The sequence below is a fragment of the Alligator mississippiensis genome, chromosome 1 (genome assembly GCF_030867095.1).
Source record: "Alligator mississippiensis isolate rAllMis1 chromosome 1, rAllMis1, whole genome shotgun sequence".
NCBI classification, from domain to species: domain Eukaryota; kingdom Metazoa; phylum Chordata; order Crocodylia; family Alligatoridae; genus Alligator; species Alligator mississippiensis.
Window position 1 is genome coordinate 327,912,392 of NC_081824.1, and position 22,083 is coordinate 327,934,474.

General features: G+C 39.5%; 1 protein-coding gene across 3 annotated transcripts in view; it reads right to left on the reverse strand.

Moving 5' to 3' along the window:
- Positions 1 to 22,083, reverse strand: part of WWC3 (WWC family member 3) — a 183,232-nt gene that overhangs the window by 118,753 nt on the left and 42,396 nt on the right. For all 3 annotated transcript variants that reach the window (XM_059720925.1, XM_019495020.2, XM_059720926.1), the window contains exon 2: positions 4,254 to 4,363. In XM_059720925.1, coding sequence (XP_059576908.1) covers positions 4,254 to 4,363 — 110 coding nt within the window. The remainder of the gene's footprint in view (positions 1 to 4,253; positions 4,364 to 22,083) is intronic.

The following is a 22,083-nucleotide window of genomic DNA, read 5'->3' on the forward strand; positions in this document are numbered from 1 at the left end:
GGAAAGCACTTTTAGATGTAGAGTCACTAATTTAGTTCCTTCTTAAGTGTTTGAAACTGCTATAATCATTCAAGACAGCCTAAAGCAGGGAATATGTTTTTCCCGCAACTGGTTACAGGTGATGTCAAAGGCTGTCAAAGACATTGAGGAAGAGGGAAAGGAATTTTGTGGTGGAAAGACAAAGACACTTTTTAAGCAGTGGTTGAACAAGAGTCAAGCCTGCTTATGCCCACATCAACAAAATCCAAAAGTAACAGGACAAGATAGAGGTCAGGACTAGTATAGAGGTGCAAGTAACAAAAGGAGTTGGGACCTACAGAGTGTGAAAGGTTCCTGCATAATTTTAAACACCTTTGACTTGATGCTGGTCTTGCATCTTATTCCAGTAGTCCTTGTAACTCTTACATACATTTCTACTATTTTGCCCACCGATAATCTAAATTCCAGCTGATATGCTGGACATAACTAGGAATCAGTAAGTAAGGATGGAAAAGGTCTAAGCAGCCAGTCTTATCCTCCCACTGAATAACAATCCTCCAAAAGTTACCATGACTTTTTTTTAGGGTGTATCTCAGAACTTTCAACTAATAGATTCTTTCAAAATCCCTGTCATTGGTCTAGGTCTATGCTCAATGTAGGTGCATTACGCCCATTTTAATATCCTATTTTCCCCTAAAAGAATGCATCAATACAAGCTTTTTCAATATTTTGTGGTATCCACAGTTTAAAACTAGATAAAGTTTTCTTGTAGTAGGTCTCATGAATGTTATATACTAATAAAGCACCACCTCAACATTCCTACAGTGTTACTCCCTTCAGATATCCAAGGATTGCATTATTCTAGGGACAGCAAACTCATTCTGTAGCAAACACTCAGTTACCATTTAAGATACTAATCTGTGGTTCACAAATAATTAGTTATTACGCAAGAGGCAAATTTTGCAGCTTAATTAACTGCACCAAGTCTTTCTAAGTAAGGAAATATATTACATAAAGATTTTCTCAATATAAACCTTTATGAAATCTCCATTTCTCTACCTTTAACTTACTTATCTGCTTATTTCCCTTCCACAATTAACTCTAACCTACTCTGACCAAAATTCCCCCTCTCCTCCTTTCACCTATTAGCCCACTAAGGCAACTTTTCTAGTATGCCGGTTGGGAAATTCTGCCCCATATTATTTCTCATTGGGAAGAGCTCTTCAAATACCCCTTTGATCTTTACCACTCCACAACGCATTTGGAGAAAATCTTCTGGTCATCCCCTCTCTACAATAGAGCTCAGAGGTGGCAGAAATGATAGGGAGAGGGAGAAGTAACTATCCCCTTGACTTATAGCTTAGAACAGGGGTCGGTAACCAATAGCCTGTGAAACCCTGGATCCAGCCCATGGATATGGGACTTCAGCAGCATTCAGAGATGGGATGTTTTGGTTACAGGTGCTCTCATGATGCCACAGGGACAAGCTTTGGCTGTGAGCTCTCCCCGTGCCACCCTGGAGACAAGCAGCAGCGACAGCCAAGTCTTAGCATTCCCCATGCCCATCTCATACCTAAGCTGGATCATTCTGGCCCACAGCTGAAATAAAGGTTGCCTACGCCTCGCTAAGAATGCTACAACTACACTGGTAAAGAAAGGGAGTAGGTAAAAAAAATGAACTCTGTCACCTATAACCAACTACCCCATCAGCTCCTCCCACTCAAGCTCACATTTTGGCTCTCCACGGCTTTGGATGGCTGAGAAGTGTGAAGAAGGATCTGCAAGTTGGCTGCCAAATTTTCTTAATCTGATCTTACACATAGACTGTATTTTCAATACCTTTGCTCCAGTTCCTAACACTATTAGGAACAAAGAAAAAGAAGTTTGAAAATCTAAATTAAGAAATGTTATTCTATAGGGCAATAACTATTATTCCTATCAAAACTCATTATACCTATCTTATTTACCTCCATACCACACGCACTCCCCAAAAATTAGCCCTCCAAAATCGGGGTGCATATCTTAAGTTAGAAGCTGATTTTTCTGCGCAGAATAGAAGCATGAAGAAGCTATAAAATGGCTCCTGTTTCTTTTCCTTCTCTCCTCATACCCCCAGAAGCTGCTTAAAGGAGGGGCAGAGTCTTGTAGCTTTAACCCTTTCATAGTTGAATTGGAGCAGGGACAGATGTAACCTTCAGCTCACTCACCCTCCCTTTCCTGTTCAGGCAAAAGCAGTCAATTAAGCTGTGAAAAGGTTTTCCTGAACAGGAAAGGGAGGGTGAGCAAGCTGAAGATTAGGAGCAAGGACAGAGCCATATGGCAATAACTCTGGAATTTTTTTTAACCCCTATATTCTGACGCCTTCCTTAAAACTAATGTGTCTTATTTGGGGGCACTGGGTATGTTAGAAATACAATGGTAAGATTTTATTAGCCCTTTTTAACCATGGGTTCACTTAGTTCACTATGATTTAAGTCCTTTACCAAAAAAAAAAAAAAAGATTAATGAGAATGTCCTGAATTTTGTATCCTATATGTATATACAAAATGCATGTTGATGGTTGTGACTAGAATAAGCATGTGGGCATAACATTCACTATTGTAGTCTGATGAAACGTTTATCTTTCATTAGTTTTCAGCAGTAACAAATAAAAGGATTCAGGACAGCCTAAGTGAAAATTATTAACAATATTCTTTAATACCTGACTTGATTTTTCCCTTGAACTGTTGGCTAAGTTATTTATACTTCCAGTGACTGTATTAATGACTGTTTAAAGTTTTTAAAAATGTGGGCCTTTGTTTTAAATGGAGGAAAGGGGGAGAGAGAAGAAGTCTTCCATACAACAACAAAACTGTATTTTTATTTAACAATCATCACCCAAAAAAAATGCAAAGCAATTCTGAAGTTTGCCTCGCAGATTAAATATTTTTTTAAACTTTAATACTGACTAGCAAGTTGAAGTCATTTTTGTAGTGAGGACCATTGCTTTTACTGCTTGTATTGCTACCTCCTCCTCTTCTGTCCACATGCTAGCTGCCAGTTCCCACAATACTGAAAGCATTCATTCAGTGATAAGAAGCTTAATGATGGCAGCACTGCAGAAACAGCAGCAATAGTACAAAGCTGTAAAGATAAGGCATATACTTTTAAAGTATTGGCAAGTATGCCAGACAACCATGATATGAAGCTCAGCAAAGGTCCAACAGCACCAATGATGGAAATATTTCCTCCTCCATTCTCTAAAAATGTAATGTCAGTATCCAGTTGTCTGTTTCACTGTACTGTTTAGCTATGCATAAGCACAGAATATTCGGTGCTTAGAAGAGGACTAGACTTCTGATTTAAATAAAAAGCTATAATAGATATATCCTTGAATAATGTTAAAAAATTGAGAGGAAAAGTTTTTTTGTGATATCTTTTATTAGACCAACCATATAGTTGAGAAAGATGTTGGACAAACTTTCAGGAAAGGAATTTTATGCCAAACAGCTTGTCTAACATCTCTCCGATATACACTTGGTCCAATAAAAGATGCCACAAAAACCCCTTGCCTCCTGTACATTTCACAAACCATCATGGTTACAACATTTTAAGCATAGTAGACAAAAAATTGCTAACTAGCTACTACTGTACAGTGAAACAATGCCACATGCACTCTCAGGCTGTTTTGTTTGTTTTTTTTAAAAGGCATGAGAATCAACTATGGGTGCTGAAAAGATACAAGACAGGGGCTAGGATGACACAGGCACTAAGGCAGCCCAGAGGTCAAAGTTCAAGGACACATCAGGAGTGCTCATGATGTTGCCCTGTCAGCTTCCAATGAATTTATGAAATCTGCTAAATGCCTTGCCAAAAGGACATTAAAAAGGAAAGGAAAAGTTCAATACATACACAAAACTAAGTATGAAAACACTAACACCTGGAGTATCACACAGCTCCTCAATACTTTTCTACGAAAACAAGGATTTTTAGTATTGATTAGGAATGTCCATGTTGGAAATTCTTTCTGAATAAATATTTTTTTCTGAGGTAAAGTTAGACTGCATGTCACCTAGCCACAGTAACACCATTTTTCACCCACAGATGTTAGAACACTTTATAAGAGGAAGGTATTATCCCCATTTGAAAGATGGGGAAACAGACACAGCAAGAAGAGACTTGCCCAAATTCTCAGAGTGACTTGAAATTCAAATTAGTATCATCATAAATGTAGTTGGTGTTACTGCTAACATCTGCTTGTGAATATTCATAAAAGTAATCAAACTTCTACTCACGATTTATATGGTCCATATAATAAACTCCGATCTGTTGATCATAAACAGTTTCCCATCCTAAAGGAAGCTCATCGCCAACACAGTCAGCAAATGTTAATGGCTTTGTAATCCTGTAAAAGCATAAAAGAAAATAAATTCAGGATGTGCAATGAATGCTACTTTTTTTTATTATTATTTATTTATTGTCCAATAGAACAGGTAAAAGTAACAGACCACCTCTACAATTTGACTCAAGTTAAGATATATAAATTGCTAGAGTGACACTGACAATAAACTACAAATGACAATTTCATTGTAAAAATGTGAGCTGAGAGACTCTCCCCAAACAGGTAAGACAACTTTTCCCTTTAAGTTCTGTGTTTAATGATTTAATTATGATGGTATGTAGTCCTGCCAGTTTTCCCAATACAGCAGTAACAATGTCAAAGCAGAGCTGGAATTCACCACTCTTGACAACTGTTAGGAATTTACAGCTTCCAGGTTTTCAGAACGTCAAAAAAGTAGAATTTGCGATCCACAGAAGCTCAAATGTAAATATACATTTCTGCCTTTTTCAAAGTTGCCCATATACAACTATTTGTGAGGTACTATAATTTCAAAACAGGACAACCTATTCCACCACACTCCCTAGCAAAAGGGAGGGGATGGAGGGAAGGGGGGAAATCACTAAAGATGTTAAAAGTGTTTTGATATTCATGGATTAAAGGATATAAATATCACTATTATTGGTAAAAGCAATACCAACTAAATATTTTGAATATCCTATCACATCTACAGCTACTACTTAACAGATCAACAGTAATAAATAAAATAAAGAATTTTTAACATTTATCTGAGTACTGGTAAAGTGTCATTTTCCTACTATTCCACGCACCACAGATTCTACATTTGTTCTGCTCTCAAAAAAAAAAAAAAATCAAACCTATAGAAAAAATTAAGACAAACAATGGAAAAGAAAAAGATGGGCAGAATCAAATGTTTGAGACTTGTACCATATTTATTTTCTAAAGAATCATTCCAGTAATCTGTTAGTCAATCGATCACTTTACTTGAGTTTCTAAATAAAGTTGTTTTTTTTAAATGAGCAAACTATTCAATGAACTCAACTACAAAGGGGAAAAAAAATCTATGCTTTATTATAAACAAAATACATGGCAATTCATCATTTTTTCCAAGCATTTACAGAATTCAGTTCAATGGTCAATTTCATAAATATAAGCATTCAATAGACAGGTCAGTTCTAACTTAACATACTTTAAATGAAGCATACTCACCACATCTTGCATAAGAGCAATTTCTAGATTAGTATATAAATGTGCAATAGCCAATTAAGCTCCCCTCTCACATATGAGGATTTGGACCACATGGCTAGGGACACATATTACAAATAAACCAGTTTAAGTGATCAGAAACTGGTTTAAGCCTGTAACAGAACAGATGTTCAGTGCACATAAACCAGTTTGAAAATGGCTGAAACTAGTTTGAGATAAACCTAGTTGAATGTAGTACCAGACATAACTGATTTAGTTCAAACTGGTTTATACAATGTCTGTCCCAGACCCCTTGCTGGTATAAGACAAACCAGACACCCACAGCATCCCAGCATGCTCTCTGGGCTAGGCAGGGCTCTCCGCTTCGCAGCAGGGCTGGCCCCTCCCCTCTGCTCCCTGGTTGCAGCTACCCCCTCCCCCTCACCACTCCCTGTTAAGCAGGAATTCCCCCCTCCCCTCTGCCTTGCTGAGGAGATGTCTGTGTATTAGCTACAGAGATATGGGTTTTCCGGAAAATTTTGAATTAAAAAATTTTCTGCAAAATTTTTCAATGCCCTAAGTAGAGCATGATCTGATTTAGCATGTTTATTTGACATACATTTAGTAAACAAAACTAAAAGAGTACCCCATGTTAAGTTTATGTCCCAATAGCCACAAGTATTTGAACTGAAATATTTGATTAGGAAAAAATTAAATACAGCACACTTAATGGGGTTTAAATGTTATATTCAAACAAATTCAAAGCTTTATGTGAAAAGAAATTATTTTTATTGGAATACTTGTAAAAATGTAAAGACAATACACGATAGCATGTAGTTCCCTTACATTTTTTGTTTAAATTTAAGACCCCCCCCCCGAAGTTACTGAAAACTGCTGACACGCTAATTTTAGCACACCCAAAGACCTGTGCATGATATGCCGTGCTTTCATTTTGATTTAACCTGCACGGCCAATTAGGTGATTTCATAATTTGATTTTTGGTTTGGAATATTATGAGAGTGTATTTACCCTCCCATTTAAAAATCAATAAAACATGTATGTACTCTCTCATACCCTTCCTAGGGATAATCACCTGAAAAAACATTAATTACAACTTTTAAACTGCCAAGTTTGCCTAATATTGTATTGGCTTCCATTCATTATTACTAACGAATTTTCTGAAACAATGAATTTTTAGAAATGGAAAATTTCCCAAGAAAAATAAAGCACTTATTAGCTAGCAGACCACATGCTGGCTATGGTTCCTAATGAATCAACAAGTAGAATCAACAAGTAGCTGGTAATGTCCCTCTGTTGTTTTCTTAATTTTGTGATAAACATTGTTATCAATTTCCTGCTGGGCTAATCACAGTGTCCTGCCCGAGCGTGGCCACGCCTCACTCAGCTCCATGCTGTGGAAGGAAGGGAGAGCTGCTCTAGCGCCCCCCGGCTTCTAGCCTCAGCCACTACAGGCATGTGCCTGCATTTCTGGGATGTCTGTCCAGTTACAAAACTAATTTAGCCTAGCCAGGTTAGACTAACCTGCAAAGACTGAATCAATTCAGACTCAGGCTTTTTGAATGCCTGTCCTTAGCCCATAAATTATTTAGTTTCATAGCCAGTAGGGATCATAAGTAACTTCTAATCTGACACTTAAACTTCACCCAGTAATTCTTGCATAAGCCAAAATTTTTCTTTGAATTTTCTTTGAAGCATAATCTTAGTTTAAGACTTAAAGCAAGAGAGAATTTATTACATCCATTGGTGGGCTGCTCACTCCAGTATTCAATTATCCTCAGTGTTAAAAATGCATACCTTTCTTTCTATTTAAATTATTCAAGCTTAAATTTTGGAAATTTCTTACTACTGGAACTTAGTATGTCTTCATATGCTGTATGTTTATAAACCCTTAGTTTCCAAGATACCCATGTAGGATATCTACTGGTGTAGGAAGAGACTATTCAACTTATCCCTCAATGGCAAGCTCCTCAAATCCGTCACTGTAAAGTTTATGCTGCAGATCTCAAGCCATTCTTATAGCTTTTCTCTGTACCCTCTCCAATTTGAAACATTTATCTTGATATATGAACACTTACAACAGACACTGCAGTAATGCAATTGGCGGGGGGGGAGGGGATAGAGCAGACCACAAGCCCTGGTTGCCAACTTAAAAAGGGGCATCCTCAAGGTCCTTTCCACTCTCCTGATACACTCAGGTTTTCCTAAAATGGTGGGCCCTCTCATGTCCCACATGACCCCAAACCAGGGGCTGGCACATTTTTCCCTCATGGACTAGAGTTTGCAGCCTTGGGCCCCCCTTACCACAAATCTACATCCCATGGAGAACTCAAGACTCCTCTGCTTGCCTCCACTACAGATACCTGGCCCCTCTGCAGCAGAGACAAGCAGCAGGATAGTGAATAGGACAGGCAACTCAGTGTGGGTACATACCACCCAATCCCCAGTGCCACCCTTCCCAGGATCAATCTAACCACTTCACAGGCTGAGTCTACCTGCAGGTCATAGGATGTCAATCCCCGCTTTTCACTGTTTTTCTGCACCCTGCTCCACAGCACTCTAGCAGCTCTGAGACTTACTCTCACCACCAAATTTGACCCTGATAATTGCCTCTTAATATCCAAGACTGTGGCAAATATAGCAAAAGAGTAGCCCTCAATACAAAGCAGGGAAGGCTGAGATGCTTGAGACAGGAAGGGGAAGGTGGAATGGTATGATATGAGTACCAACCAGGTTAGCTCAGAGTGCAAAATTTTACTGATTACATCTCAGAGACATGGTATTTCAGCACAGGTTTCACCAAAGTTATATATGGAGGGAGTATCACCCCCTCCACATGGAGGGGGTAGTCCTTCCTTATCAATATGCCTTTGCTTGAACATCCAAAGGCGTTACTACCCCTAACATACAAGAATATTTATGATAGTTAAGGCAAATCAACACAAAGCATGGAAATCAATGTGGTCAGCTCCTGCACTTACATTTATTCAGGAGAAAAGCTACAGGGGAAATAACTACAGTACCTAAGGACACTTTACTACTGAATGAAATCATCCATCAGGGGGTTAAACACACTAACTTGTTTTCATTGAATCCATAACTTTTCATTTAATTCACCCTAACTTTGAGTGTCCCCCCAAGTAATTCTGGCCTGACTGACATTCCCCACCTCTCTCCCCACAAGACAGCCTGAAATATATTACTCTAGGCTAAAAGGAAAAGAGTAAAATACTTCATAATTTCCAAACTTTTTCAGCCTGACAAACATTCCAAGTAAAAAATGGCAGAGCATGTTCTATATTAAATCTCCAAGTCCTTCTTGTCAAGTCCTTATGCAATTATCAGTTTACAAGAGAGAGACAGATGAACAGGGAATTTTCCCACACCTTTGCATTAACATACTTTATTATTTATGTAGTATTTATATACAGTACAAGAAAAATATTCTACTTTTTAAAAATACAAGGAACTAATAAGACTTCTCTCACCTGTACATGTTCTCTTTTTATCCCAAAATTTGAAATGCCTACATTTAAACCTAAATGGTTTGTCTATCCCAGTGGTTCTCAACAGTTTTAGACTCAAGGCACCCATCAGAAAATGCTCTCATAGCTTTGAAACAAATAATAGGGCAATTTCTTTGTTGCAAAGAACACAGAAAGATCACAACAGTTCAGAATGTTTATGACACTAATAGAAATTATCTTATAATTCATAAGCATGTATTTCAGAGGTGCTGGTTGTAGCTGTATTGGTCTAAGGAGATAGGAAGACAAGGCTCTTTAGGTACATGTGATATCTTTTATTAGACCAACTAAACAGTTGGAATCCCACCCAGATCAGGCCCCATGCCACCTGCAGCAAGCCCTGCTCACCGTGATAAGGTCTTGAAGCACCTCAGCTCAGCCTCATGAGTCAGGATCAGACCCTGCACAGTCTTACATCAGCCCCATGCTGCCCTGGCATTAGGAGTGTAGGAAATGAGCCGTATTTGATTTGGATTTGGTCCGAATCGGGGACAGTAATTCGATTCGTTGATTCGGATCACTGTCCCAATTTGATTCATCCGAATCCGAATCTGAAGATTTGATGCTGATACAGAGAATCAGTGATTTGCCCACAGACGCAGCTTTAAATGTATTTTCTACATACCTCGAGGTACCAGGCGTGGCTCGTGAACACTGTGATGGTGGGGCGGATGGAGTGTCCCACAGAAGCGCGGAGGGGCTCCCCACGTGCTCGGCGGCTAACCCAGAAGTGGACTAGAAGTACTTCTTGTCCGCTTGCAGGTCTGCTGCTGAGCACACTAGGGACCACCCCCCCACCACGCTCCTGTGGGATGCTCCATCCGCCCCAGCATCTTGCCATTCACAAGCCGCCTGGTACCACGAGGTATGTAGAAAAAACATTTAAAGCTGTGTCTATGTCCAAATCGTTGAATCTTTCTGAATCTCTCCAAATCAATTCGGAGGGATATGGAGTAATTAAAGGGTCTCTTGATTCAATTCGGATTTGGAGATTCAGCCAAGGAATTGGGTCGAATCTCCGCCGAATCGAATCAGAGACCAAAGCTTCTCACACCCCTACCTGGCATGTCCAATCAAGCCCATGGGGCCATACTACCTGGGCCATAAGGCTCTTCCCCAGTCAAAGGCATGGGCGTGCCACTGCTACCCCACTGCCACATTTTCAGACCTGGAGGGGAGCCCAACAGACTGGACTACATGGCTCCATGGGCCAGACCTCACCCTCATGCCAGGGATTGAATACCCCTGTTCTATACTAACCATTTTTTCACCAGTAGTCTAGGACCAGCATGCATGCATCTGTGCTGGACACTGTGGACTATAAAATAATTGTTTCCATCTTCTCTAAAATAGTATTTTCATCATTGCCAAAACAATAGTCTTAGAAACTCATGATATGAAAACAGGTATGCAACCTGAAAAGTCACATACAGTTATTCTTAAATGTACTTAAATGTATGTACTTTATCATTTATTTAGTAATTTATGGTTTAAATAGTTAATCCTACTTAGTATCTTAGTCGTGATTTTCAAATGTCCTTTGTACAGCAGTAAGTGACATGTATAATTAATACTAATGTTTCCTTTTGCTTTTAAAAATTAGGATAAAGAATTTGATGTTTTTTAAAAATATCAAAGCACGTGTTTCTGAACCTGCTGGGACAGTAACCCATCACATTATCAATTAAAGTTATAACAACAACACATGTTATGTAGACTCTAAAGTACATGCTACCTCCTCCACAAAAGGAAAAGCAACGATAAACAGAAAGTCTTATGAATTTTAGGTTCTACAGGAATAAACTATTTACGCTAAGTAATTAGAGTTTAACAACTATAGATGGTGCTGATTTTGAATTTTCTGTAAGGAGTTAAAATCTAATAAAATAAGAAACTTTTACAGATTACATTCACAATATTTTAACGTAAAATGCTCTCTAGAACTACCACTACTTTAAAATTTCTCATTACCAGTAGGTATGTTACTTCAGATAGGTCTACCCATTTCTAGCAAAAATGGTCTACCCATTTTCAGCCTTCCCTAAGAAAAACTGTCATTATGGAACAGCATAGATATTCTTTCAGTAATCTAAAACTTGAGAAGGCAGAATACTGCCAAAATAGCTCTGATTTCTCAGGAATTCAGTTCAAATATGACTTATAGTCATTAATTTAACCTTTGATAGTTTTGTTCTAGTGAGACCATGTTTACAGCTACACAAGCAAGTTCCCAAATTACCAGGCTATAAACAAGATTTTTTTAGAATAGGTTTTGAGACATGCACACTTATACATGCTATACCTTATTCATAAAGAAAACCTACACATGGTATTCTACCCTTCCCATAGTATAAGAGCCTTAATCCACAGATTTTAAAACTTCAGGAAGATGTACTTTAATCACTGTCATAGAATAAAGCAGTAATCCTCAACCAGGGTGACATGAGATCCTTAAGGGTTATATGCAATATTAGCACTGTTAGGTATGAAAACATCTATACATGATTCACAAAAAACCCCAGGGATTTTAAATAGGAATCCATAGTGTCAATCATTCTGACCTATTGTAGCCTTTTCAGCTGTTTGCAACAGAAGAATTGATCTATTATTTTTCCATAGCCAAATATTAATGATTCAACTAAGAGCTAGCATTTTCGGGGGGAAGGGGGGGAGGAGAGGGGCTTGAAGGGCTGAAAACCACTGTAATGGAGGATGGGTGACAATTAAAGAAAGGGAATGACTTAGCTGTAATCGGTTTTTGTTAAAAGGGTTTTTCTTTTAAAAAAAACTATGTGAACAGTTATTGTCTGAAGGAAACCTTAAGTTTGTTAAGAATTCAAGCTATTATCCAGAAAGAAAGAGAGGAAATGTAGAAAGGTCTCCTTTGGAAGCCAACCAAAATCATGGTCAACAATTTGGTAAAAATTTACATGTAAATAATGGGAGAAAAAAAATAGTCAACGTTGTACCACCTTGATGTAATTAAATGAAGGCACAACATTATGGACCATTAATTGATATAAACCTCATTTAAATCAATGCATCATGAAGATTCCCAACTGAATTAAGCCAAATCAAAACAAACTATGTTTATATCAAATTAAGTTTCATATCATGTTCTTCACTGGTTTAAGTAAATCAGTTTAAGAAGAACACCTTCAGTTAAACTGGCAAAACTGAACAAAGCATAGGAAAATGTTTTTTCTCCAGCTAAGCAAACTCCAGGTTCCCAGAGTAATAAAAAAGTAAAACTATAAAACTGTTTCTATGTTACAGATATGGATGCAGCAGGTCAGCCAAAAAAATACAGCAAGATCCTACTGGAATTAAATGTACTCTGGAAGTACCACACCCCTCTTTCCAATTTCTGATTAGCTTAAATACTATGAAATGGGAGAGGTCTCCCTTCCTGCTTCTATAGAAGGAATTGTACAAAGAATGAGTACATCTGTAAAAATACTTTAAAACATTTAAATTAGGAGCTAGGCAGCAAAAGAATAAATGTTCTTACCTTTTACCAAACAATTGATTACATTTCTTATTTATAGTCACAAGTAAAATCAACTTAGGCTTTCCTATTTTTCCATCTTATCACAATATTAAACCACATTACCATTAGGCACAATTAGTGATCTCTATTTAGAAGAAAGCGGATGTTAAATGACTCAGTACAATAAAAGATCTACTGGAAGATACATTCAGAGATTTATGAAGTTTAAGACCAGAAGAAAATACCAGACCATTTAATCAGGTCATTACATTTCACCCAGTTACCTCTGAATTGAAACCAATAACTTGGGTTTCGTTAAACCATACCTTCCAAAAAGGTATCTCATTTTGATCCAAAGGAAAACATAAGATTAAAAAGCTCTATCATTTTCCTTGGAATTTGTCCCAAGGAGCTGATGTGGAAGTTTCTCTGTTAGTTTGTTCTAGCCTCACTGTTTAAAAAAAGGTGCTATTTAAACTGTATCGGAATAATCTTGGTTCAGCTTCCAGTCATTTATTACAAAACGAGTATGGTGCCTGGCTGCATTATTCTGTAATAATGTGGAGGTAACCCCTAACATCTTGTCAAGTTTAATTCTAGTGCCAGGTAAACTTTATTATAGCAATCACATCTCACTCACTTGGTCTGTTCCCCATATGCCTTTGGCAAACAAGATGTCAGGCATTTTATTTAATTGATAAAATGGTGACAATTAAAAATCATCCAGTACAAAATAAACTGCCATAATTGCATTGTTTGGTACCATTCTGGATACTATGACTTGAAATCAAGATTAAGGTTTTCTCACCTCTGATTTAACACAATACTCTCCTGACATTGTATCTATTCTTTTTTGTCATCTTAAACCTTCAGAAACTTACACTTTGAAGCCCATTAGAAAGCCTCTGGAATCTGAATCTCACTGGCTTAAGCGCTGATAGCAACTTTCAGAACCAAGATGCTTTGCCGGTTGGGACGGCTACCCACCATTGACAGCTGGTTAGGTGTGTCAAATTCACCCAGCTTCCCCCTCAAATCCACACTCCCTACAGGTCAGATGTGAATTGCAGGGCTCCTCGGAGGCTGCATCCAGACCACAAAGAAGTCCAGAGTCTGGATCCAAACCCACCTCTGGAAGCAGGACAAGTAGCAGGAGCAGTAGGGCGTTCAGCAGCATCAGCTCCAAAAAAGAAACAGGGATTAAAAACCACTGTTACTCACACTGCTCCCCCTACACCAGCTGCTGAAACATGTTCCCATGGGGCATCACACCCTGGATTTCAGTGGCAAGCAGTGCCCCACTCCCTCTGCTCCCAAATTCTCAGCCTGTCCAAGAGCCCCACTGGCCAAATGAAACTGCTTCACAGACCACATCTGGCCCATAAACCGCATCTGTCACAACTGCTTTAGGTCTAAGACTCATACATATGTGCAAGAAAGCAAATATTCCTGTAAATCCTGGTTTCATTAATCTGTAGTCTGCCAGTTACAAAACCAAACTATAAGAATGCAGAAACGCAGCTATAAGACAAGAGACTAGACATGAACATTGCATGGGGCTGCAAAGTGAGTAGTTTCTAACTTAATCAGAAGAGATTTTCTCCTACACGCTCATTTGTTCATGTTAACATGCGTGCTGGATAAATTATAGGCTCTCCTCCACAACGGCAGTCAGCAACCTTCTCAGGCTATAGGCCAGAGTGACCCAGAGTCGAGCTAGAAGCCGGGGAGGATGGTGGGTGCTAGGACTCAGCTGCCACCACTGCTTTTCCCCATGGAGGCATGGGGAGAGATCCTGAAGTCAGCAGTTCTCCCAGAGGTGGCAAGAGAAAGTGACTACTGCTGAAGCCCCCACTGCTGAATGCTAACAAACCCCAATATCAGAAAGCCGGGTCCACTGGCTCCGAGGGCCACATACAGCCCAAAGGCTGTAGGTAGCTAACTCCTACTCTAAACAATAAATGTTTTCAACTATAATCACACTAATACCATTACAAAAGTGAATATAATAAAAGTTCTCTAAAAAAGTATAAGTTAATAAAGGGGTAAGGGGAGAATAACCCTGTAAGTGAATTTCTGTATAATCTCTTGCATCAAAATTTAATCTGCTTTATAAAAAAAAAAACATAATTTTTATTTTTAAAAATGGAAATTCCAGTTTATAGCAAGAACAGACTCAATCCCATCAAAAGCTACAAAATGTCTACTGCTTTTAAGAAAATGATTCTGGGTTCAGAAACAAATGTCAGTTAATGATTTCTTCTGCCTCCTCCCAGCCTCAAAATCCAGTTTGGTTATTGTTATACACTGAATATATCAAATTTATTTCTTTGCAACACCTTGATCAGAAACTAAGGTAAACAATGGGAAAAACAAGAAGCTGGAACACAGTGAAGACCTTTATCTGGTCCTTTAATCCCTTGATCTGGAAAAACACCAGAAATTCAACTTGGGGACAGCTGATTAAGACAATCATAAATTTTTGTCCAAAGACATTCCTGCAAGACCTTGTATAAGGAATCTAATAGATTTTAAGGATGGAGTAAGAGCGTGGAGTGCTACAGAGCTTCTGGGCATATATATCGACTATATAAATTATGACAAGGTCATGCAGCCCACAATTAATAGGGTTCAGCATTTTTCATTAAAAGGAAGACATTTTGGATGAAAAACAGGGAAAGAGAGACTATTAGCTACAAGGTTTTTTGCACGTACATAGGACTAATGGCAAAAGGAGAAGAAAATTCTACTGTCTGTTTCTCACTGAGCAACTAGAAAAAAATGTTTGCTGATCCTATTCTGAAAAGGAGATTGAGATAAATGTTTTTACCTTATCAATAAGAACTAAGCCACATGATTACCATTTACTCCTAGCACTGCCCAAGTCACAGGAAACTGAAAACAACTACAGGCAATTCAAAACAGGAAAAGGTTAAGATGGGGATGGAGTTACGTATTCAGCTCAAGCTGATTCACTAAAAGTAAAGATACTGCTGTAGCTACTGGTTACAGCTGATTAGGATAAAGTGGGTGGTGAAATGAGCGCAGGGGTGAAACGAGAGGACATGCCACATATTTAGTGTTTGTGTCAACCTGAATTTTATCCTAATTAAATTTGTTACTTTTCATATTTTTCACAGAATTATGTAAAAAATAGCCATTGTCACAAACTGAAGTTTGCTTGCGAGTCTGATATTTGAATTATCTCCACCACCAAATATAAAACTATGAAAAGGAAATGTGGAAGAGAGCTTTTTTGTTGTTTCAAAGTCATTCACAGGAAAAGCTGTTGGGGGGGGAGGGGGGGAGTTTAGTCACATTCCAATCCAAAAGGAACTATAATGACTTCCTTCACCTTTACAGCTACAGCCTGGCTAGAAGTACATTCCAAGGCCCACAGGAACTTCTTTGAAGAAAGCCAGTTTGTGGCCACTGAACTGTTCAGCTATATCCCTCCTGCAGCCCTCACCCTCAAACACTCCTCCAAACAAACTAATCCAAAGAGAACTTGCACACTCCATGCCTTAGAAATTCCCTGCTCCTTCCCAGCAGGACAGTACAGTATTGAACAAATAATGAAAACACTCAACTGGTCCTGCAGGAATGTGCTTTCTCAGCAATTTGTCAAAAATATATTCTTAAAAAAATGCTAGCATACCTTTAACAACATGGCAGCAACCATTTTTGTTAAAGCCAAAAAGGCATTTTCATACACAATCTAAAAAAAATGCATCACAAGCAACAAGACCCATATTGTACTACTTTCAGATATATTATGTTGCTGCACTGTCCATCCTATATAATATACTCCACTGTAACATTTCAGAGTATGTTAAATGTTCAAATCATAAAGTAGGTATTATGGTGGAAGCTCCATCCTTGGAGGTTTTCAAAACTCAGCTAGACAAAACTTTGGCTGGGATGATTTAGTTGGGGGATGGTCCTGCTTTGAGCAGGGGGTTGGACTAGATCAGTGGTACTCAACCTTTTTGGTACCAGGATACATTTGTAAACATCAACAGCCAGTCCCAACCCAGTGCTGACCGACTACTCCCTGCCCCAGCCCTCCAGTATGTGGGGAAAGGGGTGTGTGCATGGGGCAGCCCCTTCCAGGCTAGAGTTCTGCCAGCCAACAAGGGAAACGCCATAGTTTCCCAAGGTTTTAAAGGAGAATCTATTTTTAAAGTTTGCGGATCACTTTTTTGTTCACAACCCTTTTATTTATTCTTGGGACCCACTTTTGGGTCGCGAGCCACGAGGTGAAAAATACTGGACTAGATGATCTCCTGAGGTCCCTTCCAACCCTAACTTTCTATGATTCTATATATACCTATAAAGGTAAACTTCTGAACAAAAAAATTAAAAGCTAGTGGTGGATCTCCCTTGAGCAGGAAGATACCGAGGTCAAAAGAACTGGGTTGGTTCTATGAAAAAAAAAAGTTCTCTGTGTGTTTCTGTCCTTTTAATTCTTTTCTGTAGAAGTTAATTCTGGTATGTAGTTGCCACTTAGTTTTACGGGCATATTTACCATGAGGGAATCTGGTGCATTGGATCAAGCAGATTACGTTTTGTAAAAGGCATGCATAGGGTTACCATACATCCAGGTTTTCCCAGACATGTCCTCTTATTTGGCCCCGTCCAGGTGGGTTTTTAAAATGCAAGCAAGTGTCCAGGTTTTTGCTCTGCCTCTGGCTTTTCTCCCGCACTTCTAGCTTGGTTGCTTGGGGCTGGGAAGGGCAGGGTGAGGTGACTGGCTGTCAGTGGATCATGTGCTCCGAGCTCGGGCCCTGGTAGCTCCTCACAAATAAGAGACACAGAGACAGAGATTGTGTGCATATGCGCTGCACAGACAGCATGGCTGGGGGGGCAGGGGGCTGTGGGTCAGGAGTGAGGGGCACCAGCAGGGCAGGAGGAGGCAGGCAGCTGCAGTTCGGGAGGGGCACTGGCAGGGCTGATGCACAAGGAGCTGTGGGTCGTGAGTGAGGGGCACCGGCAGGGCTGGGGAGACAGGAGGCTGTGGGTAGAAGTGAGGAGCACTGGCAGGGCTGGAAGGAGGACAGGGGATGTAGGTCAGAAGTAAGAGGCACCGGTAGGTCTGGTGGGCAGGGTATAGTCAGCCAGGAGCAAAAGCAGCAGCAGGGCTGCGGGTACTGTGGCTTAGGAGTGAGAAGGAAAGGCAGGGCACAGGCATATATCACTGCCTCCCGTGCCCCCCCCCCCAACCATATACCCCTTCCCTCTCCTCCACCCTGCAAGTGTCCTCATTTTTGATACTGGAAGTATGGTAACCCTAGACATGCGTAGGAACCCTGGATTCCAATGGGTCCACTGTGGGAGGCATTGCTGTAGTAAAAATGGACATGTACTGACACATTAAGCATCTAAGTTGCCAAGGCAAGGCTCTGTCCTATTTGATGTCTGTTGAGCAGTGGGGAGCTTACTTCTGATAAGCTACGCAAGGCTTAGGGCTTGTGAACATTTCTCTCAAGGTTTGATCCTCATAAAGTGTAAGCTGTAGCTGCTTGATGATTCTTCTAAATCAGTTTTAGTGTGCAGTGATAGGTGATCAACAGAGGTGTGCAGTCATGGGTGGGTGGGGGAGGGAGGGTTTCTATTACAGAAGGTTACTGTGGGGTATTCGGGTGGCTCTTTCAAAATAAGGTTAGGGTCTCTCTCTCAACTGAAGTATCTTTGTGGTATGAAAGCAGATTTTAAGTATATGGTCAGATGGGCACCATATACTTTCTTGTTCTTTTAAGGAAAAAAAAAGAAAGTATGCATGTAGAGTAGTATTGCTAAGAGGAGTCAAATACACATATGTGATTTTAGCAGCATTAAGCAGGTATAAATTGTGACTGGTATAAGACAGAAGCAGAACACAATGACGACTCAAGCTGATTGCGTTTGAACAGGTAATAATATTTTTATGAACTATCAAACTTAAAGTATAAGTGTGAATGTTATTCAACTCTGAAAACGTGATTATACGATTTACCCTATATTGAGAAACACCTATAACCACCTATGACTAGTTACAGAAATTGCATCACACACAGCACACAAGCATCCATCCTGAAATTTGATCCATGTGGAGAGATTTCTATGAACGGGGAAAGTCAACGACAGTCTGCTGCCAAGGGTAAGATTGCAAGAATGGGACATTACAATCTTCTCTCACCAACAAATCATTTGATACTATTTAGAGTTTGATGACCACTATACAAGTGTAGTGGACTAATTTGATTCACGTTGTTCACGATGCTGCACGCTGAAGAAAAACATCAAAATGGCAATGGTATAAGAAACTGTCATTACACAAAGCAAATAGGTAAAGAACAATTTGTTCTGGCATCTGAAAACTGTATACCAATTTGGTTGCCCACAATTTTACAAATTCTTATGCTCTGTACTAGGGGACATACTGTATCAATTCAGAGACTGCCAAGGCAACAAGACTTCACTTTTTATTTATGGATTGTAAGGGGCAGGAAGGGACCTCGGAAGATCTTTGGGTCAGTCCCCCTACACCACGCAGAAAAGACAGCTGGGGTCAGGTGACCCCAGCAAGGTGACTGTCCAGTCTCCTCTTGAAGATTTTCACGGTAGGCTATTCCACTACCTCTGGAGGGAGCTTATTCCAGTCTGGACACCCTGACTGTGAAGAAGTTTTTTCTAATGTTGAGTCTGAAATGGTCTTCCAGGAGTTTGTGGTCATTATTTCTGGTTTTCTCCAAGGGTGCCCTGGTGAAAAGTTGTTCGTCAAGCCCTTGATGCGACTCTTCTGATGTAGCGGTAAGCTGCTACCAAGTCCCCTCTTAGCCTTCTCTTTTTCAGGCTAAAGAGTCCCAGGTCCCTCAGTCTTTTCTCGTATGACTTTCTGTGCAAGTCTCTGATCATATGGGTGGCTCTTCTCTGGACTCTCTCAAGGTTTTCCATGTCTCTGTTGAAGTGCGGTGCCCAGAACTGGATGCAGTACTCCAGCTGTGGTCTCACCAATGCTGAGTAGAGCGGAAGAATCACTTCCCTGGTTTTGCTGGAGACTCATCGATTGATGCATGCCAGAGTATTATTTCAGCCTGTGCGTTCTCTTTTTACATCTCATCATCCGTCTGTGATAATCTGCCAACCAGGAAGTTATTACCAAATACATCACAAACATTGTAATACAGTAACATGCTCCAAGTATTTTCTGCTACCTTACGTAATCCATATGAAGAAAATATGTATATGTAACATGAAAAGCTGTTATCTGTATTAAGCTTTTGTTTCTGCATGGAAATAATCTATCTGAAAAGGATACAGCCTCCATGTCTACATAAGTCAAGAGAGAAGAACCTAATCAAAATGGCAGCTATCTGTTGGATTTAAGCTATTTTGAACTTAATATCCATTAAAAATTATTCTGTTTATCAGCAATCTGAGAAGGAATTATAGCACTTCATATTAATCATCTTCAGCATCTGCATACCATCGTTCTTAAACTAATAAAGCTAATCCTGAAAGTGTTCCTACTGCCTCTTACTTAACATGTAAGCCTACAAACAATGAAAGTTAAATCATGTACTATTATTCTTCCTGACTGTATTCTGAAGAGGGGGAAGGGGCTACAAAATGTTTTATTTCATTAAAATTTAGAAACCATACTTTCAATTCATAACTCTCCCATGTAAGCAATATATCCAGCAGCAGAGGAACTCCTGAAGTATGTCATGAATAGCAAAAACAAAAAATCCTTTCAAACAGCCACAACTTTAAAAGGTGGTTCTAATACATAGCATAAACAGTGTACAGATATGCACCCAACAACATATGCCTGCAAGAAACTGTACACCACTAAATCAAAAGGACTCAAGCTACATTTTCTAAAATCCGGACCCCAGTTAGAGGTCAACAAGGTGCTAGAAGAGCTACAGCTACAGTATGCACACATGTTTTTGAACCCGAAAGCTTGCTTAATAACTATTCACCAACCATTTGGGTTGGTCTAATAAAGATATCAAATTCACCCAAGGAACCTTGTCTGCCTATGTCCTTAGACCAACACAGCTACAACCTAAACCCCTGCAGCATGCACACAGTCACTCTCCCAGGAGAACCTGTCCAGGAAATGATTTAATCCTGGTTGCTTCCAGGTTATTTTTCTCCTGGAGCAGCCGTTTTTACCCTGAGAAGGGGGAGAAAAAGCCTGAGCATCTGTACACTTGTGGCTTCTCCTGGGAAAGCAGAGACTCCCGAAAGAAACTGAATATCTATATGATGCCTAAAAAGAGAAGAAGAAAAATGACTTTAGCAGGGGGGTTGTCTAATAGCAGCTTAGAATATGGGACTGAGGATCTGGAATTAGGCAAAAACACACCCTGTCAGTGCCACAAAGCCAACAGAAGAAGACACAGGTCACTGGACAATGAGGCAAAAAAGCTAGGTGACTACTAGGTTTATTATCCCTTTATACTAAAGACTTTCAGTGGGTGCTGGCTTAGTAACTGCCAGTTAAACTTTTGTGCTGGAACTTAAAAGTAAATTTTGCCTCAGGTATTTGCACTATTTTGCCAATCCTGAAAAAGCATTCTTCTGTTACTCAAGATCTTTTAATGTTTCTGGGAACCTCCCACAGCTAATGAGTGCAGGGCCTGCAATACTTGCTTCCACACAGACATGGCTCATAAGAAACATTAAACATTTAGTAAGGATCAATACCACACAACTCTTACAGCGGGGTCAGTAACAGTACTGTTACAAGAGCTTTTTGTACAAGTGAACTGGAGATGCCAAAATTTCTATTTGGCCAAACGCTAAATACTGGCCAGAAACTGAATAATTACAAGTAGGCAAACTCAAAAGTTCAGACTGAATGACTGTGGTATTTTGAGTAGGGGGTTGGAATTTAAACCCAGAATGACAACTTTTCAGTGGAGGCCCATCACTACATAAAACAGAACCAACCATTAGAAGTGCTTTAACTCAGACCATATTCATATTAATAATTACGAAAGAGACAAATAGACTGATTAAACTATTTTGTTATTGTACGCATTCAAAGCTGTAACATGCTTTTAAACATTCATGTGTATGCTTCAGCCAGCAAAAATCACAAAAGCTAAACAAACAGCAATAGGCATGGCTCTCAGTCGCTACAGTTCAAAAAATTGCAAAATGGTTGATTTACAGTTCAACTGATGTACCATTGCTGTGACTGGTTTCTCAAAAAATATTTTATTTAAACCCCGTTTTTCATTGGCAGTTTAGCAGCATGTTAATATTTGTTCAGTTTGAGGTCATCTCTTAACATCGTAGTGACCAGTACCTGAGCTGATGTGATGCAACCTTAAGATTCACAAGTAAATCCATATTCCTGTTTCAGTATTTCTGCTTTTTTCAGTAACTTCTGGCTCAGAGTATCTTTTCATTGTGTGTGTAATTGGTAGTACACAAATGCGGGTCTTGCCTGATTGTTTATTTCTTCCAGTGGCTCAGTTTTACTAAACACTCTCTGCAATGCTCTCTTGGAAAGGAGTCAGTGATGTGCAGGGATCCTGGTTTGCTCC